The following is a 14439-nucleotide window of genomic DNA, read 5'->3' as shown; positions in this document are numbered from 1 at the left end:
TCCCACAGGACCTGTCCGTCCCTTGTCCAGATTAGACATTAACTACCTCCCCATAACCATATATTATTGGACTCCAGGGCACTTCCTCATTCAATCCTATTTTTATTTTCATTTTACCATTATATTGCAAGGCTACCCAAAGTTGAATGAACCTCTCCTCTGCCTGTGTGCTAGGCCTAAATATATGCCAATGGATTGTTGCAGTGGTGGCTGACGTGAAGCCTCATTCTCTGCTATGACATGCAGACTGATTCTCTGGTGACATGAAGCCAGATCCTCTGTTACGGGACCTCTCTCCTCTGCCTGGGTGCTGGGCCTAAATTTATGAAAATGGACTGTTGCAGTGGTGGGTGACGTGAAGCCTGATTCTCTGCTATGACATGCAGACTGATTCTCTGGTGACATGAAGCCAGATCCTCTGTTACGGGACCTCTCTCCTCTGCCTGGGTGCTGGGCCTAAATTTATGAAAATGGACTGTTGCAGTGGTGGGTGACGTGAAGCCTCATTCTCTGCTATGACATGCAGACTGATTCTCTGCTGACATGAAGCCAGATTGTCTGTTACGGGACCTCTCTCCTCTGCCTGGGTGCTGGGCCTGAATTTATGACAATGGACTGTTGCAGTGGTGGCTGACGTGAAGCCTGATTCTCTGCTATGATATGAAGACTGATTCTCTGCTGACATGAAGCCAGATTGTCTGTTACGGGACCTCTCTCCTCTGCCTGGGTGCCGGGGCCTAAATATCTGAGAATGGACTGTTCCAGTGGTGGGTAACGGGAAGCCAGATTCTCTGCTATGATATGAAGACTGATTCTCTGCTGACATGAAGCCAGATTGTCTGTTACGGGACCTCTCTCCTCTGCCTGGGTGCTGGGCCTAAATTTATGAAAATGGACTATTACAGTGGTGGGTGACGTGAAGCCTGATTCTCTGCTATGACATGAAGACTGATTCTCTGCTGACATGAAGCCAGATTGTCTGTTACGGGACCTCTCTCCTCTGCCTGGGTGCCGGGGCCTAAATATCTGAGAATGGACTGTTCCAGTGGTGGGTGACGGGAAGCCAGATTCTCTGCTATGGAACCTCTCTCCAATTGATTTTGGTTAATTTTTATTTATTTAATTTTTATTTTAATTAATTTCCCTATCCACATTTGTTTGCAGGGGATTTACCTACATGTTGCTGCCTTTTGCAGCCCTCTAGCCCTTTCCTGGGCTGTTTTACAGCCGTTTTAGTGCCGAAAAGTTCGGGTCCCCATTGACTTCAATGGGGTTCGGGTTCGGGACGAAGTTCGGATCGGGTTCGGATCCCGAACCCGAACATTTCCGGGATGTTCGGCCGAACTTCTCGAACCCGAACATCCAGGTGTTCGCTCAACTCTACTCACTTTCCTCATAAAATTCTGGAGTATCTCTTCTTTAATTAGTGCATATGCTCGACAGCCACTCTCTTCATTTTCAGGAATTGGGACCTCTATTCTAAAGATAGGTGTGTCTCTTAGTGGTTAGAGCCAAATGAATACAATATTTATCCTCTATTCTTTGGATAGGGGATAAGTTTATGTTTTAAACAACCACTGTAAAGGGGTTGGCTGCCTTTTGCGTTTTTTGGGCAAACTCCCCTCCTCACTATGCCTGCAAAAGGGAAGCATACTTATCTGCTCCCCTCACTGGGTCCCAGCTCCTTCGCTCCTCATCCTCAGCTGCCTTTCTTGGGACCCTGCTGTCAACATCTACTTTGACACTGCTGCAGCTAATCCTGTGACCCCCTCCTTGCATCATGTGACCAAATGACCTCATACAAGGGGAGCTGGATGGACACAGTTGTGTCAGAGCGGATGTTGACAGCGGGGGACCCGACTGAGGCAGCGTAGAGCAGGGAATGATGGAGCCAGCACAAGGGAGCAGGTAAGTATGCTTCCCTTTTGCAGGTCTGGCCAGGAGGTGGGATTACCAAAATCCAAAATCCCCCCCCACACACACAAAAGGTGCCCAACCTTTTTAATGTGAATAATGTTCTAATATTATGTTGAATGTTTTCTATTATTGACCTTGTCTATGTTATATTTTTGTTTCTAAGTCAAATTTCCATGCCCATCGACAAGACCTTTCCGATGTCATAATAACCGCGTGTGCCTAAGGACGGAACAGATTTGTAATGAACTGGATGAGTGCGGAGATAACTCCGATGAGGCTCACTGTGGTACGTGGAATTTACCCTATGTGGCTCAGGGACTAAATTAATGTAATTTGAGAGGAACCTTCAGTAAAAAAAACATAATTGACCTTAATTGAAGTCTTAATTGAAAGTTTATGCACGCTATAAATTAGGTGCTGAAACAATTATATTTGAAACGCATGAGGAACCTTTCTGCTTCTTGGTCAGTGGCTCTACACGCTGGACGCATTTTAATGAGGGCGTAACGCTAATTGTGATTTATTTTGTTTATGTAAAATGTTGGTAGGAACAAAGCAGAAAGTGAAACCTTGCAAGAAGGATGAATTTACCTGCAATAATAAGAAGTGTGTGGCGTCTGATCTGCAGTGTGACCAGTTCGATGACTGCGGAGATGGCAGTGATGAGAGAGGATGCAAAACAGGTGTGTTTTTAACTTTGGGAAAACAGTTTCCATGGGGCAGCCTTGTTGGCTTGGGAATATCACCTGGGTTGCCACTTGGCTCGAACTATACCACAGCCTGTATGGGCGCTAGAAAGATAGTATGTCTGTGGGCAAGAAACTATAAAAAGTGTAAAACAAATGTTTAAGGGATCATAAAGTTTAAAAAAAAAATGTATTCATTTTACTTGTTTTACTATTTTAGCAAAAAATTTATTTTTATGTGTTATATTTGGACAGAATTAATTGCATTGTATTGTCATTATTGAAATTTGACTACCAAACGTTCTCCAATTGGCCTGAAAATTGGTGTATAATACTCAGTAGACTCCTAGGACTCATATTTTTGTCTCTCTCTTTCCAAAATTCACCTGAATTGAATCACTACAAATTTGCATTCAGGCCCACCTAATTAAGAATCGATTTGTTCATCTCTGCTACCACAAATCCTATAAAACAAATCTTTCACTTATGAAAATACCCTTATAGAAAAAAAAAACTGAATATAGCATGTGTCAACGTACCCCTCAGCTGGAGTAAAAGGGGTTTTCCTATTACAAAGACTTATGCCATATCCACAGGGTAGGACATAAGTGTCTTATTAGCCGGGATCCAACCAATGGGTCCACCACTATCTCCGGCAGTCTCTTAAAATGGAGCGGGAATGCACATGCATGACCACTGCTCACTTCAAGTGGTAGAGCACAGGACCAGCATTCTTATGATTGGCAAGGTACCAATGATCAGACCCCTGCCGATCAGATATGGATACCCAATCTTGCGGATAGGAGTAATGGGATAACCCAATAAATATTCACTTTTAGACAGCATGCACATGTATTTTTAGTCCACATTTTTTGCAGATTGGATGTGGACCTATTTGTTTCAATGGAACTGCAAAGGATGCTGACAGCACATTGTGTGTTGCACTGCATCCATATGTCCATTCCACGGCCCTGCAAAAAGTAAAATAAAAATTGAAATGTCCTATTCTTGACTGTTTTGCGGACAAGAATAGGCATTTGTAAAATAATGCAAAACCTGCGGAAGAGGAAAATGTGGGATGCACACGGCCTGTGTCCGTGTTTTGTGGTTTCGCAATTTGTGGACCAAAAAATGGATATAGCCGTGTGCATGAAGCCTTATTGTAAGATTGTTAGTCACAGATTTAAATAGAACCCATACTTTACATGATGCCTCATTCAGATGGCCGAAAGTCCTAGCCCAAATTCCATCTTATGACCCAAAAAAACTGCCTCATAAATGAAGATTAGGCAACGTGTGTCAATTTATTCTTTTTTAGTCTTTGTTTGAGAATTTGTAAGGCGAAAACATGGAAAAAGGGTACATATGCATTGTATTTTTATGTTGTATTGTGGGCAGGATATGTGACTTGACTCATTAAATACCCCTAAGGAGCATGCTTCAATGTGAGTGGCTATTTCTGTTTATGTTCCCTATATTTCATTGTATTGCATATGTCTGTATGGCGCTTTTGTCTACTTATTTAAAAAAAAAAGTAAAATGTCTGGTTGAAATTTGAATTTATTTTTGCCACAAGGCATCAAGGTTCCAAATTTCAGGGCATGAAACATGCCCTATAGGGAGCAGGTGCCTATTCCTCCTAACAAAAATGGAGGAATGAAAAAAGTCCAGAAAATATGAACCCTCTAAGCTAACACAAGTCCCCACTGCCACTCAAAAATGTCCTGATTCTCTCAATCTACCTTATTTTTTTTTCTAAATTCCACCATACATTTTTATAGTAATTTAAACCAACTATTTAAAATGCATGCTAAGCAGGCATGAAGTTAGTGAGACGTGGAATAATGCAATTAAAGGCTGAATGCAAAGAGGGAGTTCATTCCATGCCCAGACAATCTCAATTAAATAGAAATATATTGCTTTTCAGTTCATATGTAGGAATTATACTTGTGCTAATCAGTGGACACGCAAAATTTTAAAAAATTCAATTACATAGAAAATGCTGGACACTAAATGGTGTTTATGCAGGTTTGATAACACGTTCATGGGTGATGGTCAGGGAACCCCAACTTTTAACTTGGGAATACATATCACCTTTAAAAAAAAATTATTAAATTGATTGAGACGACACAGTCGATAAATACTGAAGATTTTATTTAGTGTAATATCAATTGTTAATAAAAACATATCTTCCACTTTGTATATATTGATCTATTATTATATTAGGTCAGCATCTATCATACATTTTCAAGAATACTCAACAGTAGGCTTGGGCTGTACGTCTTTCCTTCTGACAAAGGAATTGTAATACAACACAGGTCAGATGGTCTTTCTACAGTAGGTGTCCTTTAGTTACAGTTATCTGCTGTTCATCCAGTTCCTCAGTCTTTATACCTGACCCCCGTGTTTTGGACAGGACAACGATCATCTGTGGTCCTCCATTGTTACATAAAATTGTACTGGTAAATCCCTTGAGTGTTATCTATGAAGCCTTATTCCAGGGTCTAACTGACCTGTGGCATTGGTGCAATAATGAGACCTTAGGGTCCAGCAGAAGATAACACCATTTGGAGCTGACTTTGAAGCCAATCAGTTTCCGCTAAGGTCTACTTTTCAATACGAATAACCTATGGTTTGTCTAAATAAAGAATGGAACCTTAGAATCATTTCCTTTAGTGGACCCAATGAACTCAAGTCCAATGCTTGAGAGTATGCTCATGCTGAACGTCTTCTATTTCCCTTACAAAAATAAAATAAAAAATTGTATCTGCTGTTCATCCAGTTCCTCAGTCTTCATACCTGGCACTTATGTTTTGGACATGACAGCTATCATCTGTGGTCTTACATTGTCACATTGACTTGTCCTGGTGAATCCCATGAGTTTTATCCATATAGCCTTATTCCAGGCTCCAAATCAATGATCACCTGTGGCACTGGCACAATAATGATAACATCAATTGGAGCTGACTTTGGAGCCAATCAGTTGCCACAAGGGTAGGGATGAGCGAACTCGAACTGTATAGTTCGGGTTCGTACCGAATTTTGGGGTGTCCGTGACACGGACCCGAACCCGGACATTTTCGTAAAAGTCCGGGTTCGGGTTCGGTGTTCGTCGCTTTCTTGGCGCTTTTGTGACGCTTTCTTGGCGCTTTTTGAAAGGCTGCAAAGCAGCCAATCAACAAGCGTCATACTACTTGCCCCAAGAGGCCATCACAGCCATGCCTACTATTGGCATGGCTGTGATTGGCCAGAGCACCATGTGACCCAGCCTCTATTTAAGCTGGAGTCACATAGCGCCGCCCGTCACTCTGCTCTGATTAGCGTAGGGAGAGGTTGCGGCTGCGACAGTAGGGCGAGATTAGGCAGATTAACTCCTCCAAAGGACTTGATTAACTGATCGATCTGCAGCTGTGGATCATTGAGCTGCTGATCCTCAATTGCTCACTGTTTTTAGGCTGCCCAGACCGTTTGTCAGTCACATTTTTCTGGGGTGATCGGCGGCCATTTTGTGTCTTGTGGTGCGCCAGCACAAGCTGCGACCAAGTGCATTTAACCCTCAATGGTGTGGTTGTTTTTTGGCTAAAGCCTACATCAGGGTGAAGCTGTCACACCAAGTGCATTTAACCAGCAATAGTCTGTTCATTTTTTGGCCATATACAAAATCAGGGGCAAGCTGCGCCTGTCACCAAGTGCATTTAACCCTCAATGGTGTGGTTGTTTTTTGGCTAAAGCCTACATCAGGGTGAAGCTGTCACACCAAGTGCATTTAACCAGCAATAGTCTGTTCATTTTTTGGCCATATACAAAATCAGGGGCAAGCTGCGCCTGTCACCAAGTGCATTTAACCCTCAATGGTGTGGTTGTTTTTTGGCTAAAGCCTACATCAGGGTGAAGCTGTCACACCAAGTGCATTTAACCAGCAATAGTCTGTTCATTTTTTGGCCATATACAAAATCAGGGGCAAGCTGCGCCTGTCACCAAGTGCATTTAACCCTCAATGGTGTGGTTGTTTTTTGGCTAAAGCCTACATCAGGGTGAAGCTGTCACACCAAGTGCATTTAACCAGCAATAGTCTGTTCATTTTTTGGCCATATACAAAATCAGGGGCAAGCTGCGCCTGTCACCAAGTGCATTTAACCCTCAATGGTGTGGTTGTTTTCTGGCTAAAGCCTACATCAGGGTGAAGCTGTCACACCAAGTGCATTTAACCAGCAATAGTCTGTTTATTTTTTGGCCATATACTACATCAGGGGCAAGCTGCGCCCGTCACCAAGTGCATTTAACCCTCAGTAGTGTGGTTGGTCAAGCTGTGACACCAAGTGCATTTAACCAGCAATAGTCTGTTCATTTTTTGGCCATAGACTACATCAGGGGCAAGCTGCGCCCGTCACCAAGTGCATTTAACCAGCAATAGTGTGGTTATTTTTTGGCCATATCCCAGTCTAATTCTGTCACTAAATCCATACCGGTCACCCAGCGCCTAAATACTAGGCCTCAAATTTATATCCCGCTAAATCTCTCGTTACCGCTGTCCTGTTGTAGCTGGGAAAGTTATTTAGTGTCCGTCAAAGCACATTTTTTGTTCTGGGTTGAAGTACAATTCCCAATTTAGCAATTTCATAATTTAGTGGTTTCTGCTATATCAGAGCTATTTGAAATCTATCCCTAAAAGGGTATATAATATTCAAGGTGCACATTGGGTCATTCAGAATAACTTCACACACACCCGCTACTGTGTATTTTCAAGTCTAATTCTGTCACTAAACCCATACCTGTCACCCAGCGCCTAAATACTAGGCCTCAAATTTATATCCTGCTAAATCTCTCGTTACCGCTGTCCTGTTGTAGCTGGGAAAGTTATTTAGTGTCCGTCAAAGCACATTTTTTGTTCTGGGTTGAAGTACAATTCCCAATTTAGCAATTTCATAATTTAGTGGTTTCTGCTATATCAGAGCTATTTGAAATCTATCCCTAAAAGGGTATATAATATTCAAGGTGCACATTGGGTCATTCAGAATAACTTCACACACACCCGCTACTGTGTATTTTCAAGTCTAATTCTGTCACTAAACCCATACCTGTCACCCAGCGCCTAAATACTAGGCCTCAAATTTATATCCTGCTAAATCTCTCGTTACCGCTGTCCTGTTGTAGCTGGGAAAGTTATTTAGTGTCCGTCAAAGCACATTTTTTGTTCTGGGTTGAAATACAATTCCCAATTTAGCAATTTCATAATTTAGTGGTTTCTGCTATATCAGAGCTATTTGAAATCTATCCCTAAAAGGGTAGATCATATTGAAGGTGCACATAGGGTCATTCAGAATAACTTCACACACACCCGCTACTGTGTATTTCCAAGTCTAATTCTGTCACTAAACCCATACCTGTCACCCAGCGCCTAAATACTAGGCCTCAAATTTATATCCCGCTAAATCTCTCGTTACCGCTGTCCTGTTGTAGCTGGGAAAGTTATTTAGTGTCCGTCAAAGCACATTTTTTGTTCTGGGTTGAAGTACAATTCCCAATTTAGCAATTTCATAATTTAGTGGTTTCTGCTATATCAGAGCTATTTGAAATCTATCCCTAAAAGGGTATATAATATTCAAGGTGCACATTGGGTCATTCAGAATAACTTCACACACACCCGCTACTGTGTATTTCCAAGTCTAATTCTGTCACTAAACCCATACCTGTCACCCAGCGCCTAAATACTAGGCCTCAAATTTATATCCTGCTAAATCTCTCGTTACCGCTGTACTGTTGTTGCTTGGAAAGATATTTAGTGTCCGTCAAAGCACATTTTTTGTTCTGGGTTGAAGTACAATTCCCAATTTAGCAATTTCATAATTAAGTGGTTTCTGCTATATCAGAGCTATTTGAAATCTATCCCTAAAAGGGTATATAATATTCAAGGTGCACATTGGGTCATTCAGAATAACTTCACACACACCCGCTACTGTGTATTTTCAAGTCTAATTCTGTCACTAAACCCATACCTGTCACCCAGCGCCTAAATACTAGGCCTCAAATTTATATCCTGCTAAATCTCTCGTTACCGCTGTCCTGTTGTAGCTGGGAAAGTTATTTAGTGTCCGTCAAAGCACATTTTTTCTTCTGGGTTGAAATACAATTCCCAATTTAGCAATTTCATAATTTAGTGGTTTCTGCTATATCAGAGCTATTTGAAATCTATCCCTAAAAGGGTAGATCATATTGAAGGTGCACATAGGGTCATTCAGAATAACTTCACACACACCCGCTACTGTGTATTTCCAAGTCTAATTCTGTCACTAAACCCATACCTGTCACCCAGCGCCTAAATACTAGGCCTCAAATTTATATCCCGCTAAATCTCTCGTTACCGCTGTCCTGTTGTAGCTGGGAAAGTTATTTAGTGTCCGTCAAAGCACATTTTTTGTTCTGGGTTGAAGTACAATTCCCAATTTAGCAATTTCATAATTTAGTGGTTTCTGCTATATCAGAGCTATTTGAAATCTATCCCTAAAAGGGTATATAATATTCAAGGTGCACATTGGGTCATTCAGAATAACTTCACACACACCCGCTACTGTGTATTTCCAAGTCTAATTCTGTCACTAAACCCATACCTGTCACCCAGCGCCTAAATACTAGGCCTCAAATTTATATCCTGCTAAATCTCTCGTTACCGCTGTACTGTTGTTGCTTGGAAAGATATTTAGTGTCCGTCAAAGCACATTTTTTGTTCTGGGTTGAAGTACAATTCCCAATTTAGCAATTTCATAATTTAGTGGTTTCTGCTATATCAGAGCTATTTGAAATCTATCCCTAAAAGGGTATATAATATTCAAGGTGCACATTGGGTCATTCAGAATAACTTCACACACACCCGCTACTGTGTATTTTCAAGTCTAATTCTGTCACTAAACCCATACCTGTCACCCAGCGCCTAAATACTAGGCCTCAAATTTATATCCCGCTGAATTTGAATACAATACATTGGGCCAAATAATATATTTGTTGTTGTGGTGAACCATAACAATGAGAAAAACATCTAGTAAGGGACGCGGACGTGGACATGGTCGTGGTGGTGTTAGTGGACCCTCTGGTGCTGGGAGAGGACGTGGCCGTTCTGCCACATCCACACGTCCTAGTGTACCAACTACCTCAGGTCCCAGTAGCCGCCAGAATTTACAGCGATATATGGTGGGGCCCAATGCCGTTCTAAGGATGGTAAGGCCTGAGCAGGTACAGGCATTAGTCAATTGGGTGGCCGACAGTGGATCCAGCACGTTCACATTATCTCCCACCCAGTCTTCTGCAGAAAGCGCACAGATGGCGCCTGAAAACCAACCCCATCAGTCTGTCACATCACCCCCATGCATACCAGGGAAACTGTCTCAGCCTCAAGTTATGCAGCAGTCTCTTATGCTGTTTGAAGACTCCGCTGGCAGGGTTTCCCAAGGGCATCCACCTAGCCCTTCCCCAGCGGTGAAAGACATAGAATGCACTGACGCACAACCACTTATGTTTCCTGATGATGAGGACATGGGAATACCACCTCAGCATGTCTCTGATGATGACGAAACACAGGTGCCAACTGCTGCGTCTTTCTGCAGTGTGCAGACTGAACAGGAGGTCAGGGATCAAGACTGGGTGGAAGACGATGCAGGGGACGATGAGGTCCTAGACCCCACATGGAATGAAGGTCGTGCCACTGACTTTCACAGTTCGGAGGAAGAGGCAGTGGTGAGACCGAGCCAACAGCGTAGCAAAAGAGGGAGCAGTGGGCAAAAGCAGAACACCCGCCGCCAAGAGACTCCGCCTGCTACTGACCGCCGCCATCTGGGACCGAGCACCCCAAAGGCAGCTTCAAGGAGTTCCCTGGCATGGCACTTCTTCAAACAATGTGCTGACGACAAGACCCGAGTGGTTTGCACGCTGTGCCATCAGAGCCTGAAGCGAGGCATTAACGTTCTGAACCTGAGCACAACCTGCATGACCAGGCACCTGCATGCAAAGCATGAACTGCAGTGGAGTAAACACCTTAAAACCAAGGAAGTCACTCAGGCTCCCCCTGCTACCTCTTCTGCTGCTGCCGCCTCGGCCTATTCTGCTGCTGCCGCCTCGGCCTCTTCCTCCGCCTCTGGAGGAACGTTGGCACCTGCCGCCCAGCAAACAGGGGATGTACCACCAACACCACCACCACCACCTCCGTCACCAAGCGTCTCAACCATGTCACACGCCAGCGTTCAGCTCTCCATCTCACAAACATTTGATAGAAAGCGTAAATTCCCACCTAGCCACCCTCGATCCCTGGCCCTGAATGCCAGCATTTCTAAACTACTGGCCTATGAAATGCTGTCATTTAGGCTGGTGGACACAGACAGCTTCAAACAGCTCATGTCGCTTGCTGTCCCACAGTATGTTGTTCCCAGCCGGCACTACTTCTCCAAGAGAGCCGTGCCTTCCCTGCACAACCAAGTATCCGATAAAATCAAGTGTGCACTGCGCAACGCCATCTGTAGCAAGGTCCACCTAACCACAGATACGTGGACCAGTAAGCACGGCCAGGGACGCTATATCTCCCTAACTGCACACTGGGTAAATGTAGTGGCAGCTGGGCCCCAGGCGGAGAGCTGTTTGGCGCACGTCCTTCCGCCGCCAAGGATCGCAGGGCAACATTCTTTGCCTCCTGTTGCCACCTCCTCCTTCTCGGCTTCCTCCTCCTCTTCTTCCACCTGCTCATCCAGTCAGCCACACACCTTCACCACCAACTTCAGCACAGCCCGGGGTAAACGTCAGCAGGCCATTCTGAAACTCATATGTTTGGGGGACAGGCCCCACACCGCACAGGAGTTGTGGCGGGGTATTGAACAACAGACCGACGAGTGGTTGCTGCCGGTGAGCCTCAAGCCCGGCCTGGTGGTGTGTGATAATGGGCGAAATCTCGTTGCAGCTCTGGGACTAGCCAATTTGACGCACATCCCTTGCTTGGCGCATGTGCTGAATTTGGTGGTGCAGAAGTTCATTCACAACTACCCCGACATGTCAGAGCTGCTGCATAAAGTGCGGGCCGTCTGTTCGCGCTTCCGGCGTTCACATCCTGCCGCTGCTCGCCTGTCTGCGCTACAGCGTAACTTCGGCCTTCCCGCTCACCGCCTCATATGCGACGTGCCCACCAGGTGGAACTCCACCTTGCACATGCTGGACAGACTGTGCGAGCAGCAGCAGGCCATAGTGGAGTTTCAGCTGCAGCACGCACGGGTCAGTCGCACTACAGAACAGCACCACTTCACCACCAATGACTGGGCCTCCATGCGAGACCTGTGTGCCCTGTTGCGCTGTTTCGAGTACTCCACCAACATGGCCAGTGGCGATGACACCGTTATCAGCGTTACAATACCACTTCTATGTCTCCTTGAGAAAACACTTAGGGCGATGATGGAAGAGGAGGTGGCCCAGGAGGAGGAGGAGGAGGAGGAGGAAGAGGGGTCATTTTTAGCACTTTCAGGCCAGTCTCTTCGAAGTGACTCAGAGGGAGGTTTTTGGCAACAGCAGAGGCCAGGTACAAATGTGGCCAGCCAGGGCCCACTACTGGAGGACGAGGAGGACGAGGATGAGGAGGAGGTGGAGGAGGATGAGGATGAAGCATGGTCACAGCGGGGTGGCACCCAACGCAGCTCGGGTCCATCACTGGTGCGTGGCTGGGGGGAAAGGCAGGACGATGACGATACGCCTCCCACAGAGGACAGCTTGTCCTTACCCCTGGGCAGCCTGGCACACATGAGCGACTACATGCTGCAGTGCCTGCGCAACGACAGCAGAGTTGCCCACATTTTAACCTGTGCGGACTACTGGGTTGCCACCCTGCTGGATCCACGCTACAAAGACAATGTGCCCACCTTACTTCCTGCACTGGAGCGTGATAGGAAGATGCGCGAGTACAAGCGCACGTTGGTAGACGCGCTACTGAGAGCATTCCCAAATGTCACAGGGGAACAAGTGGAAGCCCAAGGCCAAGGCAGAGGAGGAGCAAGAGGTCGCCAAGGCAGCTGTGTCACGGCCAGCTCCTCTGAGGGCAGGGTTAGCATGGCAGAGATGTGGAAAACTTTTGTCAACACGCCACAGCTAACTGCACCACCACCTGATACGCAACGTGTTAGCAGGAGGCAACATTTCACTAACATGGTGGAACAGTACGTGTGCACACCCCTCCACGTACTGACTGATGGTTCGGCCCCATTCAACTTCTGGGTCTCTAAATTGTCCACGTGGCCAGAGCTAGCCTTTTATGCCTTGGAGGTGCTGGCCTGCCCGGCAGCCAGCGTTTTGTCTGAACGTGTATTCAGCACGGCAGGGGGCGTCATTACAGACAAACGCAGCCGCCTGTCTACAGCCAATGTGGACAAGCTGACGTTCATAAAAATGAACCAGGCATGGATCCCACAGGACCTGTCCGTCCCTTGTCCAGATTAGACATTAACTACCTCCCCATAACCATATATTATTGGACTCCAGGGCACTTCCTCATTCAATCCTATTTTTATTTTCATTTTACCATTATATTGCAAGGCTACCCAAAGTTGAATGAACCTCTCCTCTGCCTGTGTGCTAGGCCTAAATATATGCCAATGGATTGTTGCAGTGGTGGCTGACGTGAAGCCTCATTCTCTGCTATGACATGCAGACTGATTCTCTGGTGACATGAAGCCAGATTGTCTGTTACGGGACCTCTCTCCTCTGCCTGGGTGCTGGGCCTGAATTTATGACAATGGACTGTTGCAGTGGTGGGTGACGTGAAGCCTGATTCTCTGCTATGACATGCAGACTGATTCTCTGGTGACATGAAGCCAGATCCTCTGTTACGGGACCTCTCTCCTCTGCCTGGGTGCTGGGCCTAAATTTATGAAAATGGACTGTTGCAGTGGTGGGTGACGTGAAGCCTCATTCTCTGCTATGACATGCAGACTGATTCTCTGCTGACATGAAGCCAGATCGTCTGTTACGGGACCTCTCTCCTCTGCCTGGGTGCTGGGCCTAAATTTATGAAAATGGACTCTTACAGTGGTGGGTGACGTGAAGCCTGATTCTCTGCTATGACATGAAGACTGATTCTCTGCTGACATGAAGCCAGATCCTCTGTTACGGGACCTCTCTCCTCTGCCTGGGTGCTGGGCCTAAATATCTGACAATGGACTGTTGCATTGGTGGCTGACGTGAAGCCTGATTCTCTGCTATGATATGAAGACTGATTCTCTGCTGACATGAAGCCAGATTGTCTGTTACGGGACCTCTCTCCTCTGCCTGTGTGCTAGGCCTAAATATATGCCAATGGATTGTTGCAGTGGTGGCTGACGTGAAGCCTGATTCTCTGCTATGACATGCAGACTGATTCTCTGGTGACATGAAGCCAGATCCTCTGTTACGGGACCTCTCTCCTCTGCCTGGGTGCTGGGCCTAAATTTATGAAAATGGACTGTTGCAGTGGTGGGTGACGTGAAGCCTGATTCTCTGCTATGACATGCAGACTGATTCTCTGGTGACATGAAGCCAGATCCTCTGTTACGGGACCTCTCTCCTCTGCCTGGGTGCTGGGCCTAAATATCTGACAATGGACTGTTGCATTGGTGGCTGACGTGAAGCCTGATTCTCTGCTATGACATGCAGACTGATTCTCTGCTGACATGAAGCCAGATTGTCTGTTACGGGACCTCTCTCCTCTGCCTGTGTGCTAGGCCTAAATATATGCCAATGGATTGTTGCAGTGGTGGCTGACGTGAAGCCTGATTCTCTGCTATGACATGCAGACTGATTCTCTGGTGACATGAAGCCAGATCCTCTGTTACGGGACCTC

The 14439-nt window shown here is 45.7% G+C and overlaps 1 protein-coding gene across 1 annotated transcript in view; it reads left to right on the top strand.

The window, feature by feature from the left end:
• LRP1B (LDL receptor related protein 1B) overlaps nt 1–14439 on the top strand; it is a 1294122-nt gene that overhangs the window by 1181752 nt on the left and 97931 nt on the right. The window contains 2 exon segments of the mRNA XM_044303104.1: nt 2081–2223; nt 2477–2600. Of these exon segments, the coding sequence (XP_044159039.1) occupies nt 2081–2223; nt 2477–2600 (267 nt within the window).

The sequence above is a fragment of the Bufo gargarizans genome, chromosome 8 (genome assembly GCF_014858855.1).
Source record: "Bufo gargarizans isolate SCDJY-AF-19 chromosome 8, ASM1485885v1, whole genome shotgun sequence".
Taxonomy (NCBI): Eukaryota; Metazoa; Chordata; class Amphibia; order Anura; family Bufonidae; genus Bufo; species Bufo gargarizans.
This window is presented reverse-complemented; position numbering and strand designations above follow the sequence as displayed.